Genomic DNA, 18,783 nt, shown 5'->3' with positions numbered 1-18,783 from the left:
ATGATCTTATTTGCTAAGGTATGAGGTTTTTCAACAAAAAATTGTTAACAAACAACAAATCACGAGTTTTTGCATTTAAATGGTTTTTAATATTACTAACAGAGCTGAGCACACAAATAGGTTGAACAAACTCAATTTTAATTTTAAAGGTTATCACATAAAAGAGTAATGGATAAGATTTTTTTTCACAAAATTTACTGGACATTATTTCTAAAGAAGACCTTCGTAATATCTTGGAATAACCGATTTTAGATACATTAAATCGTGATACTGTTGTGCAGAAATTACAACTGGTGTGGTGGATAGATCTTTTTGGGCTACTGGTGACTGTGTTGGGGTTTCTTGAAAGTCATTTCGAATACACTTCAAAATCCAGTTTGTTGTTTTATTCCAGTCTTTGATGACTTTGAGGATGACCGTTTTCAGTCAAATGGTTCAAATGGCTCTGAGCACTATGGGACTCAACAAAAAAATGGTTCAAATGGCTCTGAGCACTATGGGACTTAACTTCTGAGGTCATCAGTCCCCTAGAACTTAGAACTACTTAAACCTAACTAACCTAAGGACACCACACATCCATGCCCAAGGCAGGATTCGAACTTGCGACCGTAGCGGTAACGGGGTTCCAGACTGTAGCGCCTAGAACCGCTCGGCCACCCCGGCCGGCGGGACTCAACATCTGAGGTCATCAGTCCCCTAGAACTTAGAACTACTTAAACCTAACTAACCTAAGGACATCACACACATCCATGCCCGAGGCAGGATTCGAACCTGTGACCGTAGCAGTCGCTCGGTTCCGGACTGAAGCGCCTAGAACCGCTCGGGCACCACGGCCGGCGTTTTCAGTCAGTAATGACCATCTTCATATCTCCAAAACAAAAAAAAAATACATCTAATGGGTAGTCTATCTTACAAAGCAATATGGCATTACATATCACAATATACTCTCATACAAACTGGGAAATGTACAGATAAAATAAGGTAAAGCGTACCTGTTTTACACCATGTCCTAATGTGATAAAGCGGTAATGGCATCGTCAAACATTTATACACTCAGCAAAGCACCGTCACGTAGAACTAAAATATGGTGTAAAATAAGCCACATCGTCCACACAGACATTTCATAACTGGCGTTACTATACAAAACTACCGAAGTGCAGTAGCTACTAGAAATCTGTGTGCCTATATGCTTCATAGATGTCGCTACTGTGGGCTTAGATGTATTCTTCATTTAGATAAGAATCATAATCTGATAAAAACACATTAGGTAAAATACATGTAGCGGACTTTTAAATTTTGATAACTATTATAGAAAATCATTTACAGAGCTGACCAACTGCTCGAAATGGACAGGATTGATATTCACGAGACTTGTAAGCAATAATGACCGTATACAAGATGACGATCAGACACACACTCTACGCCACAGCGTGATACGTAGGACAACAGTGATTCAAAGGCTGATATGGAAACAGATGAGCGTACAGACACAGATGATGACATGAACACACCAGTATCACCAGATACAGGTACATACGGCGGTGACTCAAAAGAAAACCTTAAATATTTTTTTAAATATTACTTATTGTGCAGAAGTGGTACAAAGCTGTATCACTTTTCAACGTATTCTCCCTCACCCTCAATGCAAGTCCTCCAGCGCTTACAAAGTGAATAAATTCCTTTAGAAAAAAATTCTTTTGGTAGTCCATGCAACCACTCACACACTGCGTGGCGTACCTCTTCATCAGAACTGAACGTCTTTCCTCCATTGCGTCTTTGAGTGGTCCAGACATATGGAAATCACTTGGAGCAAGGTCTGGTGAGTATGGTGGATGTGGAAGACACTCAAAAGGCAGGACTGTGATTGTTGCAACTGTTGTACGGGCAGTGTGGGGCCTTGCATTGTCATGTTGCAAAAGGACACCTGCTGACAGCAATCCACATCGCTTTGATATGATTGAAGGCCGCAGATGATTTTTTTAGGAGATCTGGTGACAGTGGTCCCTCTAGGCATGTAATGCTCCAAAATGACGCCTTTTTCATCCCAAAAGAGAGTCAGCATAACGTTCCCTGCTGATGGTTCTGTTCGAAACTTCTTTGGTTTTGGTGATGAGGAATGGCGCCATTCCTCGCTCGCTCTCTTCGTTTCCGGTTGGTGGAAGTGAACCCAGGTTTCATCCCCAGTAACGATTTTTGCAAGGAAGCTATCACCTTCTCGTTCAAAGCACCGAAGAAATTCTTCACAAGCATCAACACGTCGTTCTCTCCTTTCAGGAGTAAGCTACCGTGGCACCCATCTTGCAGACACTTTGTGAAACTGGAGCACATCATGCACAATGTAGTGTGCTGACCTGTGACTAATCTGTAAACATGCTGCAATGTCATTCATTGTCACTCGGCGGTTTTCCTTCATTATGGATTCAACTGCTGCAATGTTCTGTGGAGTCACAACTCGTTGTGCCTGACCTGGACGAGGACCATCTTCCACTGAAGTCACACAATTTGCGAACTTCCTACTCCATTCGTAGACTTGCTCCTGTGACAAACATACATCACCGTACTGAACCTTCACTCGTCGATGAATTTCAAGAGGTTTCACATCTTCACTACGCAAAAACCGAATAACAGAACGCTGTTCTTCCCTGGTGCAATAACAGAACGCTGTTCTTCCCTGGTGCAAGTCGAAAGTGTGGTGGCCATCTTTATACTGATACTGCGACGGTATGTGTGCATCTGCACTCTGCTGCCACCTACAGGCCATTCTGCACGTTGTTTGTAGCACGCTTACCAACTTAGAGGATAACGGCGCGAAAATTCGATTTATTATTACAAATTTAAGGTTATCATTTGACTAACCCTCGTACATATACGGCTTGGTAGCAGATCGCACGACTGCAACAATACTGCAAGTAATGTACAGGGTGAAGAAAAATTAGCGCAGTCGAACTCACATACTGGCAACGCAAAAATGTCTCTCACAGGATTTCGTCCTGTGCATATTACGGGCAGCAAATGGACGTTCCAGATCAGCAATCTGGCAACACTGTAATCTCTTGTACAGTAACTACCGCTGGCAGGATGTAGCAGTATTACTCTGCGGTTGGTGCAGTGGATAGCGTTTTGGGTTAGCATGCAGGAGGTGGAAGGTTCTATTCTGGGTCAAGGCTTATTTTTTTTTATTTGATAAAGCAGTCTGCGTGGTACAGTACCTGGCGTCTTAATCCTCATACAGCGACATTTGTAGTTACATATTGCAAACACAGAAATGGAAGCACAATCGTTTTCATTGGTCCGCTTTTAAAAAAAACGTTTTGCGTGAACGTGAATTGTTTCGCGCAACTGCATCTACTAAATTCCCAACCTGTTTTCTCTGCACCCTCCTTCAAATGGTCCCATAGAAATTACTTGCAAAGCGCGTTACTAGTCATACTGGTGACGTAAGGCTCTAACGAAATGTAATGGACCTGAAAGTGGCAAGAATAATAGTTGGTATTAATCGATAAGACCATTGGGGGAGGATTCACGAAAGACAAGTAGTTACTATGCATGTGGTAACAGTGTTGCCAGATTGTTAATCTTTAACGTCCATTTACTGCCCGAAATATGCGTAGGACGAAATTTTCAGTGAGACATTTTTGTATTGCTAGTAAGTGACAAATCGCGCTGCGAAGACGGAGTGCGCGAATTTTTCTTCACCTTGTATACGTGGGATTTAGGAATAAGTTGGTAGTAAGAAATAAAACAACGAATTTTCTTGTGTGTACAAGGTAAAACAAGTTATTTTCAAACATGTAACTGTGTAGTACATAAACTGTGTAAGATGCAAAATATAAAACATGTGAACTTCATAATATTGGACATAAAAACACTTATGCAGTTTCATAAGACTCAACTAAACAAACACGAATGCACAACAAAGATCCAAAGTGCCCTTCGGTAAGAGGAGCCTCGAGATCACCCTTCCGATTCTCATCTGCCGCTTATGGCGCGGACAGATGGAGGAAGTAGCTGTAGTAACAAATAGTACTGTCGTACATCACACACAAACCACATAGGGCTAATCTCACAACATACACATATACCGGGTGATCAAAAAGTCAGTATAAATTTGAAAAATTAATAAACCGCGGAATAATGTAGATAGAGAGGTAAAAATTGACACACATGCTTGGAATGACATGGGGTTTTATTAGAACAAAAAAAAAGTATTGCTAGACGCTTGAAAGAACTGTTGCGTGCGTCGTTTGGTGATGATCGTGTGCTCAGCCGCCACTTTGGTCATGCTTGGCCTACCAGGTCCCCAGACCTCAGTCCGTGCGATTATTGGCTTTGGGGTTACCTGAAGTCGCAAGTGTGTCGTGATCGACCGACATCTCTAAGGATGCTGAAAGACAACATCCGACGCCAATGCCTCACCATAACTCCGAACATGCTTTACAGTGCTGTTATTCCTCGACTACAGCTGTTGTTGAGGAATAATGGTGGACATATTGAGCATTTCCTGTAAAGAAATCATCTTTGCTCTGTCTTACTTTGTTATGCTAATTATTACTATTCTGATCAGATGAAGCCCCATCTGTCGGGCATTTTTTGAACGTTTGTATTTTTTTAGTTCTAATAAAACCCCATGTAATTCCAAGCATGTGTGTCAATTTGTACCTCTCTATCTACATTATTCCGTGATTTATTCAGTTTTCAATTTTATACTGACTTTTTGATCACCCGATATATAATAGTAACCATAGTAGATCAGAATATGCTATTTCAGGTGAGGGAGGCTCAATGTGTTTACAGAAGCCCTTCTACTTTCAACAGTCAGGTGAAGGGATCTCTTTTATTATCTAAATGTTTCCTTTCGTCTATTAATTTCTTCTTAAGAATACAATAAAATTTATTTTCGTTTACCAAAATGTACTTCATGCGTCACATAATTTTTTAAAAATTCATTGTGTAATTATGTAAAAGACAAGAAAAATATTAACATTGAGAACAGCTGTAGAAAAGGAAGAATAGTCTGGCCCTGCAACTTGTTAACATTTTTTCGTAGCAGAGGATACACCATAGTCACCAAGGTGGTGTGTTACTTAGTAACGTTACAGAATAGACTAATAAGTAACAAATAAGTTAGCACACAAACGGTTGTGGTTCTTGAGATAGTTAAAAACAGCTTGCATGCTTTGCGGTCGAATGTCGTACTTCTGTTTGATAGTAATCGACGGGAACTCGTCTGTGACCACAGTGACACCAGGAAACATCCGTATGATGCTGAATACTTCCGCCACGATTTGTGGCAGGTGACAGATGACCCCTTCTTGCTTTTTTGCATTTACTGCACAATAAATGCGTGGAAAAATACACGCTCTTTTCTGCGAATGATAAGTCAGTGATGACAAACAGCACGTGTTCCAATTCAATTTTATCGCAGTTTGCTTCAGGAGGAATGCGATCATCAATCAATGATAGATAGCACGATTTTCCATCATCGACACAAAAATTGTTTTCTGTCACTAGCTAGCGTATCCTACTGCTATCTACAGGCCATACTAAAAGATTTAAAAACAGTTGGCGATCGAAAACACAGCGAGACTAGGTCGGGAATTTTCTCATTACTCTGTCCGGTAATTCCGAGCTCCTGGACGATCTTCATGAAATTGGACTAGTGGATCGGCAAGTTTTAACTGCTGTCAGGTATCGTGACGAGATCTTGGGACCTCATCTGCGGTTGTTGCGAGGTGCTATGGGCTCAGACGTCATACTCATGGACGACAGTGCTCGACCTCATAGGGCACAGGTGGTTGATATTTTCTTGGAAACTGAAGATATTGCACGCATAGCGCGGCCTGCTTCCTTGCCCGATTTGAATCCCTTGGATGCACTAGGAAGATGGAAGATGGGGTTGCGTCACGTCAGCATCCACCAACCAAAGACTTGCGAGCAGCTCCGTAGGAAGAATAGGCGTTACTGCCTCAACATGAGAATGATGACATCATTCACAGTACGCCCCGTCGTTGTCGGGCCTGTATTGCGGCTGCCAGAGGTGGTCACACGCCATACTGAGCACATTAACCAGTTGTCAGAATGTGTGTGAAAATCCGTTAAGTTGGATAAAACGAAGAACATTTTTGTCTACTTTTTTGTATGTTGCAGTCGTTTGCGTTCTGTATTCTTTATACTGTTCGTACTTTACTATCACCTGTTTACACTATTCTGTGGCAAAATAAACGCAACCTTGCAAAATTTCACTTTGTTGCTTTAATTTTGGACACCAGGGTAGTTAATATGTACTGGTTATTTCATTTGGCCCTGAAAAAATTAACATCATTTGCTACTATGTTTCACTAAAGGTTGTTCGCATTTAAGTTTAGCCTGGAATACTTGTAATAATCCTCTACGATATGTATTTCAGTCAGCATGCTTTAGTGGAATAGCTGGCTGTCAGTTCTGCATAGCACAGTCGCTATTGCTTGCAGAGTGTAGCGTAGATGATGTGCATCTAGCACAATTGTGTTAATGCCTTGCTGGAGACTGGATATGTTGAGCAGACGTTTATCCATGCCCAGTGTAGCGCGACCTTGAAAGTGATGAAACGTTGCGTGACAAAAATTTAAGTATATGTCAAACTGAAATGTGCTATTTTATTTTTCGAGTACGCTACTAGTTTAACATGGACAAGAATAAACATTTATGTGTGTTTCTGGAGAAAGAGAGAGGGAAAATCAGAGAGATAAAGAGAAACGAGAGCAAAAGAGACCGAGAGGGATGAGAGGAGGCAGAGGGGCAGATGGAGGGACAGATGAGAAAGAGAGAAAGGGAGCAGATGTCGAATCTAAGATGCATGTGGAGTGGGACATAGCAGGGAGGGAGATGGAGGGAGAGAGACCGACAGGGACGGAAACTGAGAGGGAAGAAAGGAGGGGGACAAAAAGGAGGGGGAGGAAGGATGACAAAGTGGGTGAGGGCGGGAGGACGGGAGAGAGCAGGAGGGAGGGAGGAGAACGAGAGGGAGAGGGGGATGCAGAGAGGCAGGAAGAGACAGACAGAGAGAGAGAGAGAGAGAGAGAGAGAGAGAGAGAGAAAGACAGGAAAAGAGAGAGAGAAGAAGGATGGAGGGAGAGAGACAGATATTGAGGAAGAAGGGTGGTAGAGTCAGAGATCAAGCGGGAGGGAGAGAGTGAAAGTAAATCATTCTATTTATCTGTTGGAAAAGTGTTTTGAAGAGTTTTGTGTTCTGACTTTTTCCAAATATAAATATTAAATTTCACCAAGATGGTGATAATTGTCACGCATGGTGCTTTATTTCAAGGTCGCTATCAACAGAAGGATACTTTTTCTGGGTGGTGGGAAAGTTACAGATCTGCACACTTCCCATAAATTTGCCATTAAGTTTGTCACCCAATAGCTGTGGTATTAATTGCATTAACATTTAAAGAGAGCTATCGTCCATGCATCATACTATGTGGAAATTCTATCCAAGAGCTATGGATGTCGCTGTGTCTTATCCTTTTGTTGTGTCTGTATTAAGAACTGTGGTTCCCTCCTGATTCAAATCATTTGCATGAAAGGTTGGTGGAAGCTGTAACTTATGTCACTCTGGTCACTTTTTACCAGCTGAGGATAAAAGCAGAATATGTAGTGCTGATTATCACCACAAATGAAACTCATAAAAGGATTAAGAAAGGTACATAAAATCACTTATGTTCTGCCAATAAAAATAAATACTTTGTATAGAGCAGTGGTTTCCAATCTGTGTGACACCATTGCCCCTTAATGCAATCAGATACACTGAAGCGTCAAAGAAACAGCTATAGGCATGCGTATTTAAATACAGTGATGTATAAACAGGCAGACCACGGCGCTGCGGTCGGCAATGCCTATATAAGGCAACAAGTGTCTGGCGGAGTTGTTCGATGGGTTGCTGCTACAGTGGCAAGTTATAGTTGGTGTTATAGTTGGTTCACGAGCGATGGGACAAACATCTCCGAGGTAGCGATGAAGTGGGGATTTTCCCATAGGACCATTTCACGACTGTACCGTGAATATCAGGAATCCGTTAAAACATCAAATCTCCGACATCGATGCGGCCGGAAAAAGATCTTGCAAGAACGGAACCAACCACGACTGAAGAGAATCGTTCAATGTGACAGAAGCGCAATCCTTCCGCAAAATGCTGCAGATTGCAATGCTGGCCCATCAACAAGTGTCAGTGTGCAAACTATTCAACGAAAAATCATCGATATGGGCTTTTGGAGTCGAAGGCCCACCCTTGATAACTGTACGACACGAAACTTTACGCCTCTCTTGGACTTGTCAGCATCGACATTGGCTGTTGATGACTGGAAAAATGTTGCCTGATCGGACGAGTCTCGTTTCAAATCTTATCGAGCGGATGGACGCGTACGGGTACTAAAGCAGCCTCATGAATGCATGGATGCTGAACGTCAGCAGGGGACTGTTCACGCTGGTAGATGCTCTGTAATGGTGTGGGGTGTGTGCAGTTGGAGTGATATGAGACCCTTGATACGTCTAGATACGACTCTTCTGATTACCTGCATCCATTCATGTCCCTTGCGCATTCCGACGGACTAGGGCAATTCCAGCAGGAGAATGCGATACCCAACACGTCCGAATTGGTACAGAGTGGCTCCAGGAACACTCTTCCGAGTTTAAACACTTCCGCTGCGCACCAAACTCCCCAGAAATGAAGAATATTGAGCGTATCTGGGATGCCTTTCACGTGCTGTTCAGAAGATTTCTCCACTTGCTGCTACTCTTATAGATTTATGGACAGCCCTGCAGGATTCTTGGTGTCAGTTCCGTCCAGCACTAATTCAGACACTAGTAGAGTCCATGCCACTTCGTGTTGCGGCACTTCTGCATGCTCGCAGGAACCCAAGACAATATTAGTCAGGTTTACCAGTTTTTTTCGCTCTCCAGTGTACTAACTATGGTATCATGTATCAGTACCACACCACAGGTGTCACACAGTGGTCATCAGAATTGTAAGTTACCATCAGATGCTTATAGCGGTCATGCAAATTCCAGTGGACCCAACGGAGCACACACGCTGCGTCACGCCTGCAGCAGCACGGTACTACAAAAGCATTCCATCGCCGCAATATAGGACGGCTGGTGGTAGTCAGGTGGCCCACTCACACTTGGAGCTTCTCCGCTGCTTGGCACTATGTAGACGCTGCCAATTCGCGGTTCCAATACTATCGTTCGTGCTTACTTTCGGGAGCCTCATGCTTGTTCACATTGTGGTAGCTGGACTCTGTTTCTCGCTGCTTTATTTGTAGTGAGTCTTTGCACTCTTGGCGAAATAAAGTTAATTAAATCTCCTGTTTACTGTGTTTACTTGTGCGAAAATTATTCCTGCTCTTGTCCAGGTTTCCTACGACGAACTGCCACACCGCTCTGTAGCTCACCTTTGCTTACTGTTGTGTACGAAGTCGTACACAACATTACCAGTATCCCCTTGCCTCCTTCCTCCCCAAAAGAAAAACAAAGTCAGTACCAACAGAATTTTAGAGTACAAAGATTTTTTTGAACGCTAATTTTTAAAATGACGAAACGTAATTTTTGTAAGTGTTTTTATTGAACCGCGAATTAAAGAGTGAATGAGAAAATCGGTACTGCTCACCACCTTTTTACAGAGTGATGTAGCAGTTCTCAGTGCATGGCGAGTACAACTTCGTCTCAGAAAAGGAAACTAACCATCCACAACGAGGCTAGGCATCTGTTTCAAAGCATGCTTGCCCTGCATCACTATTCTCCGTAGTGAGAAGTGGTTCACATATACCCTGCACCTTGATTTCAAATCAACCCAGTTAAAATATGTGCACTAAGGTTACTGTTTGTGAATCACTTGATTAGAGGATTCTTGCCCCTGAATTGACAGAAATCGGAAGAAGCCACACTGCCAGTGCCATGTATCCGACCGCTGTCGCTAATGACTATAGTATACATTGTGCTTGTGTAGTGAGTTGACTATATGAGGAAGGAAAAAAATATGTATTTAATGGTGACTTATGTTATCAATATTGTCCGCCCCTGGTAGCTGAGTGGGGCCGGCACGGTAGCTCAGCGTGTTCGGTCAGAGGGCTGCGTGATCTCTGTAATAATAATTTTAAAAAATGAGTCAAAGAATCAACGATCGGCTTGAACGGATGTCTTGTGACGACCGCCCAGACCAAACGCAACGAACTATATCAAACAAAATGAGGAAAAAAGTGGTCAGCGCGACGGAATGTCATACCTAACGGCCAGGGTTCGATTCCCGGCTGGGTCGAAGATTTTCTCCGCTCAGGGACAGTGTGTTGTGTTGTCCTTATCATCATCATTTTATTCCCATCGACACGCAAGTCGCTGAAGTGGCGTCAACTCGAAAGACTTGCACCATGCGAACGGTCTACCCGACGGGAGGCCCTAGCCACACCGCCTTTCCATTTTTTATCAATACACCTTTAAAATAAAGGATACACCTCTATGTCAACAGTTCAGAGGATGTACCACCACTTTATTACATACTGTTATATACAGTCATATAGCCAACTATTTTACCGAGCGAGGTGGCGCAGTGGTTAGCACACTGGACTCGCATTCGGGAGGACGACGGTTCAATCCCGTCTCCGGCCATCCTGATTTAGGTTTTCCGTGATTTCCCTAAATCGCTTCAGGCAAATGCCGGGTTGGTTCCTTTGAAAGGGCACGGCCGATTTCCTTCCCCATCCTTCCCTCACCCGAGCTTGCGCTCCGTCTCTAATGACCTCGTTGTCGACGGGACGTTAAACACTAATATCCTCCTCCAACTATTTTACATTTCATATCAACACCTCTACCACGGACGAAGACACAGATATTATCATCATGAGACAGTTTACAAGACCTACAGGTTCTAACACACAATGGTTTGTCAATAAAAAAAATTAGTCGATGTTTTACCAACACCACGAACTTGAGACATGGTTACCATGAACGTCCGATAACCGAGAACATCACGGGGAGGTATGTGTTTCCGGTAGCTGGCGCATAGTCGGCAGTATGCCTCGTCGCAGGATACATCGTGTCTTCCGATGGAAGCCTACGATTTACAAGTCTATTTTGGATGTGGAGACTGAGTATAACATAAATGTCATTTGGTCCGTTTCGATTGATGTGTTGAAAGGACAGACTGTTTTTCGAGGATGGCGTTTTGATTTTACTTTTCTGTTACTGACAATCCTGTCGGTCAGTGTTGGTTGACTGTTGCGATTATTCGTACTGATACTACTACTAAGTCTACTGCAACGTCTTTCGAGAGATACCTCCTCGTGATGTTCTCGGTTATCGGACGTTCATGGTAACCATGTCTCAAGTTCGTGGTGTTGGTGAAACATCGACTAATTTTTTTATTGGTAAACCATTGTGTGGTAGAACCCGTAGGTCTTGTAAACTGTCTCATGATGATAATATCTGTGTCTTTGTCAGTGGTAGAGGTGTTGATATTAAATGTAAAATAGTTGGCGATATGACTGTATATAATAGTATGTAATAAAGTGGTGGTATATCCTCTCAACTGTTGACATAGAGCTGTATCCTTTATTTTAATAAAGCACATGACAGCAAAAAAAGAAACCTTTTGGGTCAGTATGAATGACCTATCCCATACATCCCAGTTATTCATATCTTGATATATCTCTAACGAAGTAGTGATAATAGTAACGATTATATGAACGTGTGGCGTCTGTTTTTTCGGACATGGCCGGGAGAAGAGACACCACCCAGCATCCGCATCTGCTATACATTGTATGTAAATTGAAGGTAAAGGCGGTAGGGGGGGGGTAGAACAAAGGAAAGGGAAGAGATTATTGATGTCAGCTGGATCGGGACGTTACACGGAATCAGCGACAGCGAGTGGAGATGTGAGCTGGACCAGGACTACTAACCCCAGAGCTGCTGCTTAGTAGGTAAGGACTTTAACCACTGCGCCATCCGGGACACCGTGTTTTTCGCAACTGCACGGATTATCTCGACACGCCTCACGGCCGACCCACACTCCCACCGAGAGCCACCTATCCGCAGCCCCGTCCATACCCTCCACGCTTGCCACTCTTGAGATTCCCACAGGAGGTCGGACGTACTTGTGCGCTCGCAATGAAGAAGGTGGAGTCATTGCTAATACAGGCGAATCAGTTGCATGAATGAGTGGTTTCTGTTCTTTTGGAATTCTATAAGTCCTTCCAGATCTTCAAGCGCCATGCACACCGCCTTGCCTTCTGTATATGCCTCCCGTCCCCCACACAGATCCTCTATGACCTCATTCCTTTCCCCCATCTGCTCCTTTTCCTCAAACATATCCTCATCTTCTACACCTCCCGCCGCCTTGATCCCCCTCATCACCTGGTTGCTCCTCTCCTCTGCAAACCCTGCCCTCTGCCACCCACGCCTTCACCATTTTGTCCCCCCTACCCTCCACCTCTACACCCTTCCTTTCCCAAGGTGGCTTTCATCAACTCCTTCTCCCGGATTATGCCCTCTCTCCCTCCATTTATCCCTCCTATCAACTCTGATCCTCACCTCCTACTCCCTTCTTCTGCACTTTTCCCAGGCTCCCTCTCCCCTTCCTTCCACCCAGTTTTTTCCCCGCCTACCCTCTCTCTGACTCCCTTCTCTCCCCTGAGTCCTTTTGGTCTCCTCTCCACTGCCTTTCCCACTCCTCGCGTCTGCCCAGCCCCCTCCCCCTTTTTCTATGTCCTATCCCTCCATCAGCTCCCCCCTTTTTTCTTTTCCTCTCCTCCCCCTCTTTTCCACTCCTCAGTCGGGTCCTCCCTTCCCCCCCCCCCCCCCCTGATGCCATGTCGCCTCTATTGTACTGTTTTAAGTGAGTGTACAGTGTTGTGCGTCCCCTGTCAGTGTTGTGAACAGCCACCATACTGTGGCTGGTTGTGTTTTTTATCTCATACGAACAGAATCCAGACTGTCGCCGTGTTTTTTAAATTGTGCCTGTCTATTTACTATGTGTTTTAATCAGCATCACCGACTGTTTGTTTTTATAATTTCTTCGCATCTTTTTCTCCATGTTTCAGTTTTTAACAGTCCCCGTTTTATTGCTTGCTTTTATTGTTCTCATATCTCCTAATTCTCTTTTTTAAATTTTCTGTAGGCTGCCGAGCGGCGAATTGTGCTGCTGCCAGCTCACCCCCCCCCCCCTCTGGCGGGGGGAATCATCCAATAAATAAATAAAAAGTTCTTTCGGACACACATTTCCACTCGTCACCACTGCTTCCGCGTAATGTCACGATGGAGCTGACATAGGTAATCCCTTCCATTCCCTTCCCATTCTCACCCCTCCACCTTCACTTTACATATAATAATAACGATCTATTAAAATATCTGTTTCGTAGCCATTTTGTTTTTAGCCATCAGCAATTTTAATTTTATCCTCCAGGGGGTTGTTACCTCAGGTTGCGAACCACAGGTGTAAAATAAGATCTTAATGCATCTACTATCAGTCGAATATTTGTTGTAAACTGTTACCCAATGACGTTTCAGATGAATCAGGGCTTTATTTAGATATAATTTATTACACTTGCGGATCGGTTACCTGTAGAAAATAGCAGCATGATGTATGTAAGGAACTTAACTTTTGCGTTGCTGTTGTTTCAGATGCTCACCGACCTTGGCTTCGGGGAGCCAGTGGACTCGACAGTGAGGTTGGTGGCCAACCACACGGACGCCGCCCCCGTCTACTACTACCTGTTCGACTACAGGGGGGAGGAGCTTGGGAACACTACATATGGTCAGTCATATCAGTTTGTGCAACTCTAACATATAGATTAACCGGCTATATCGTGCAGCGGCCATTTAAACCTCCTTTACACCGGAGCGAACTGAGGAGAAGACAAGCAAACGAGCATTCACAGTCAGTTCGCCAGCCTTAACCACCATTCGCCTGTCTCCGTAAGCAAGCATTTGCGCTGCAGCGAAGAGAAGAGACACACGAGAGGACAAGAATGGCGTGCAACCACAGGATCGTAGTGTTATTATTTTTTAGCGCTCATAATCTACACAAAACATAACCGACTAGTTAAAGCCATGATGCGCAACTGCTGTATTCATACTCGATTTGTAGTGTCGTCCGAAGAGCGGGGTGTCAAAGCAAGGTTGGCACCTCGCAACGAAACCACAGAAGGTTATAAGAAACGCTGGGTAGCCACGACTCCTACGTCAACTGTGTTTTTTATTTTTACCTGAACTTTTAAACTGTACCTCATGAGCGTCTCAATGTATATTGTCTGCCCTTATTATGTTCTTGTATCCCCCTTTTTATCGCCTTTTATGTATATCGTTTTCATCTGTTTATTAAATGTACACTACTGGCCATTAAAATTGCTACACCACGAAGATGACGTGCTACAGACACCAAATTTAACCAACAGGAAGAAGATGCTGTGATATGCAAATGATTAGCTTTTGAGAGCATTCACACAAGGTTGGCGCCGGTGGCGACACATACAACGTGCTGACATGAGGAAAGTTTTTAACCGATTTCTCATACACAAACAGCAGTTGTCCAGTGTTGCCTGGTGAAACGTTGTTGTGATGCCTCGTGTAACGAGGAGAAATGCGTACCATCGCGTTTCCAACTTTAATAAAGGTCGGATTGTAGCCTATCGGGATTGCGGTTTATCGTATCGCGACATTGCTGCTCGCGTTGTTCGAGATCCAATGACTGTTAGAAGAATATGGAATCGGTGGGTTCAGGAGGGTAATACGGAACGTCGTGCTGGATGCCAACGGCCACGTATCACAAGCTGTCGTGATGACAGGCATCTTATCCGCATGGCTGTAACGGATCGTGCAGCCACGTCTCGATCCCTGAGTCAACAGATGGGGACGTTTGCTAAGCAACAACCATCTGAACGAACAGTTCGACGACGTTTGCAGCAGGACGGACTATCAGCTCGGAGACCATGGTTACGGTTACCCTTGATGCTGCATCACAGACAGGATCGCCTGCGATGGTGTACTGAACGACGAACTTGGGTGCAGGAATGGCAAAACATCATTTTTTCGGATGAACCCAGGTTCTGTTTACAGCATCACGATGGTCGCATCCGTGTTTGGCGACATCGCGGTGAACGCACCTTGGAAGCGTGTATTCGTCATCGCTATTCTGACGTATCACCCGGCGTGATGGTATGGGGTGCCATTGATTACATGTCTCGGTCACCTCTTGTTCGCATTGACGGCACTTTAAACACTGGGCGTTACATTTCAGCAGGATAATGCACGACCGCATGTTGGGGGTCCTGTACGGGCCTTTCTGGATACAGAAAATGTTCGACTGCTGCCCTGGCCAGCACATTCTCCAGATCTCTCACCAAATGAAAACGTCTAGGCAATGGTGGCCGAGCAACTGGCTCGCCACAATACGCCAGACACTATTCTTGATGAACTGTGGTATCGTGTTGAAGATGCATGGGCAGCTGTACCAGTACACGCCATCCAAGCTGTATTTGACTCAATGCTCAGGCATATCAAGGCCGTTATTACGGCCAGAGGTGGTTGTTCTGGGTACTGATTTCTCAGGATCTATGGACCCAAATTGCGTGAAAATGTAATCACATGTCAGTTCTAGTATAATATATTTTTCCAATGAATACCCGTTTTTCATCTGCATTTCTTCTTGGTGTAGCAATTTTAATGGCCAGTAGTGTATTACTCGGCTGAAGAGCAGTGGATTGTGCCGCTGGCAGCCCTCCCCTGTCCCACAACACAATAAATGGCGAAAAAACGACGATTCCTTGAGCTTTGCTATGCCACCGCAGTCGCTCGTCTACTTGTGGCTGAAGAGAGGAACTCTGCACTCAGTTCGCAGTAAATGATCAAGACGACGGCATCGTTTTAGATAGGTCGCCAGTGTCGTAAATGTCTTAGGCAGCACTTTAATGTGCACGTTATGTTAAGTATTCTTCAAGTTAAATTTGTCTGTATCAAGTAATCCATTAATATCCAGAGACAGTTGTAAATATTCAGAACATTCCTGTGGAAATGGATTGTACAAAGTTAATTAAGTCTTCGTACCTACATTTTAATGACATGAAGTGGTATTTTATACATGGGATGTATTCGCAGTTGCGAATATGCACAACCAGCAGCTGTGTAATGGAATGACGACAGTGAAAATTTATCCGGACCGGGACTCGAACCCGCATTTCCCTCTTATCGCGAGGGGTCGCCATACGGTTAGGCTACCCTGCACGACTCATGGCGAGAACACAACTTCGATGCGTCGTCCGTTAAGTTTCTACAACCCGCACTCTTATATTCATTGTGTATACAGCTGTACAGGGGAAACATTTTAATTGAAAGACGCTTGCCCGGTGTCCGTGGATAAATGCGATATTGAAGTGTCTGTGTTGTTAGATCTACGACGCAATGTTCCTTCGGACACGCTTGCATGTCCGAAGGAACAGTGTGTAATCTTACCCTCCCACACATCACTATTAAAATTCTCATTCTTTGCACAAATTCCAAAATCTTCGAGAGGCGTAAGATATACAAAAGAACATCTTTTTACTTATCTTGCTGTTGTCGATGGCTCAGAGTCTCGTCTAGGGGTGAGCCGTGCCGGCTCGTATCGATTGATCGATCGGGTCGGCATGGTGTGGTCTTTGGGTTCGGCCGTCTGACGTGGCTTTTGGCCGCGACGGGCGTGGCGGCTAGAAAGGGGACAGCCGGAGAGCCGCGCGGAGCGGGAGAATCGGAGGCGAGCGTGGTTGAGCAGGCCGGGGCGCGACGCAGAGATTGTGGTGTGTTTGACACGTTTGCAAGACCGAACCTGGCCTGTTGTGTGGGAACTGGACTCAGTCACATTACCCGAATCGAGTCGTGCGGCCCTGATTTGGATCTGTAAAGGATTTTATAAAAGATTTGAGTGTTATAGTGTACTTTGTGCGGCACCCTGTCCAGCTCGCCCGCTTGCTGTGTGTTCTGGGTCTAGCCGCCTCTGGTCTGTATCCAGTGGGCCCCCCAGTTCCTATATGACGTCACATGTTTTGAAAATGTGTCACGAAGGGGTGTCTCTGTTAGTATTTTCCTTTGTGTTAAAAAAAAGTGATATCCATTATTGGTTAAATTTTATCTCGTTATTGTAGTCTCCTTTGGGGAGCTTTACTGTGTATAGACTTTAATTCACTTGCAAGTCACTTAATGCTTGATTAAAGATTAATGTTGTTGTTTGAATAGGGCGGTTGTACGTGCTTGTACGGATTTTGAATATTAAAGATAATATTTTATTTGTCCAAAGAAAAGTTAATTAAAGTGTTGTTGTTATAAACTGTGAATGTTGCTTATGTGGCCCGGCCCTCCCGCCCAACATCAATTGGCTGATTAGGGTGGATTAACCACCACAAGGGGTACATTCTTGCAGCTGAAATTTCGATTTTTTAGGTTCTTGATGACTAAATAACTGATGAAGACTTGCCTGTATTATTCTTGAGTTTTATTCTTTGTCACAATTTTCAACATCACACGGTTTATACATTTTCAACATAAACAAAACCAGTAATTACATTGTTGGGCTGCCGGAGTGGCCGTGCGGTTCTAGGCGCTACAGTCTGGAGCCGAGCGACCGCTACGGTCGCAGGTTCGAATCTGCCTCGGGCATGGATGTGTGTGATGTCCTTAGGTTAGTTAGCTTTAATTAGTTCTAAGTTCTAGGCGACTGATGACCTCAGAAGCTAAGTCGCATAGTGCTCAGAGCCATTTGAACAATTTTTGTACATTGTTGGTGACAAACTTAGAAAACGTCTACCTCCATTAGAGGCATGCTCATCACTACTTACATTCTTTCGTACTCACATTATTCCAAAGAGTTTACAAACCAGAAGAGTTTACAAACTTTCTTTACCAAAGAAGAATCTTCGCCAAAATACATCATTATTTTCTAAATCAATCCAGAAATAAATTTAATAATTACAGTTGGATTGTACAATTACTAATATGAATTTTAAGTATGCCACAAATTTTGTACTTTCAATTATTTTTAAAATAAGTTTTATTTTAACTGTTAGTACATATCGTTTGTAACACATTAATTCCATGTTTACACATTTTAACCTGAAATATAACACTTCGTATACAGAATCATATGAATTCTTTTTGTGAAACAGCTGAGATAATTTTAACCTATGTAAGAATCGATAGTATACATGGTATCGGTTATCTCTATAGAAAAAATGGCTCTGAGCACTATGGGACTTAACTATCTCTATAGAAAAAGGTATTGTTTGAGGAGGGTGATTCATTATAACTGCACCGTTCTTCTTCACAACACAGACACTGAAATATCGTAATATGTCATAGTTTCGATCAATTTTCTCCCGGAGGACACCAAAGAACACACCGCTGTGCTGGCGAGTGTATTTTCGTGCAGCACAACAGGATTATTTTGCCGGACGAGTTCGTTGATTATAACGAAGAAAGCAAACATTTGTGGGAAAAGTATAATATAGACCGTGAAGGCTTTTCTTAAGGGACCGAAGGCGTCATAATCGCGGAGGGGGTGCTCGATTATCTCCCAGTGGAATTGGCGTCACTTCTGCGTTACGACATTTGCGATTGTGGACGAAGCAGCATCCCGATTTCGAAAGACATGTTGCCCATACACTTTCTTCGTTCTCCGATGGATGTCTACCGGTGTTTGCGCTTCAGCACCCAAGAAAAGAGTTGGTTCTATTTGGATGTATTTGGTAACAATGTCGCCATAGTTCATCTTTCCGAATTTATCTCACGCACGTT

At 43.8% G+C, this 18,783-nt stretch overlaps 1 protein-coding gene across 1 annotated transcript in view; it reads left to right on the top strand.

Annotated features, from left to right (window-relative positions):
- LOC124805445 (venom carboxylesterase-6-like) overlaps nt 1-18,783 on the top strand; it is a 135,751-nt gene that overhangs the window by 98,710 nt on the left and 18,258 nt on the right. The window contains exon 8 of the mRNA XM_047266007.1: nt 13,645-13,777. Coding sequence (XP_047121963.1) covers nt 13,645-13,777 — 133 coding nt within the window. The remainder of the gene's footprint in view (nt 1-13,644; nt 13,778-18,783) is intronic.

The sequence above is a fragment of the Schistocerca piceifrons genome, chromosome 7 (assembly GCF_021461385.2).
Source record: "Schistocerca piceifrons isolate TAMUIC-IGC-003096 chromosome 7, iqSchPice1.1, whole genome shotgun sequence".
Classification (NCBI taxonomy): Eukaryota; Metazoa; Arthropoda; class Insecta; order Orthoptera; family Acrididae; genus Schistocerca; species Schistocerca piceifrons.
The sequence above is the reverse complement of the archived record's forward strand: the minus strand, read 5'-3'. Positions and strand labels throughout refer to the sequence as shown.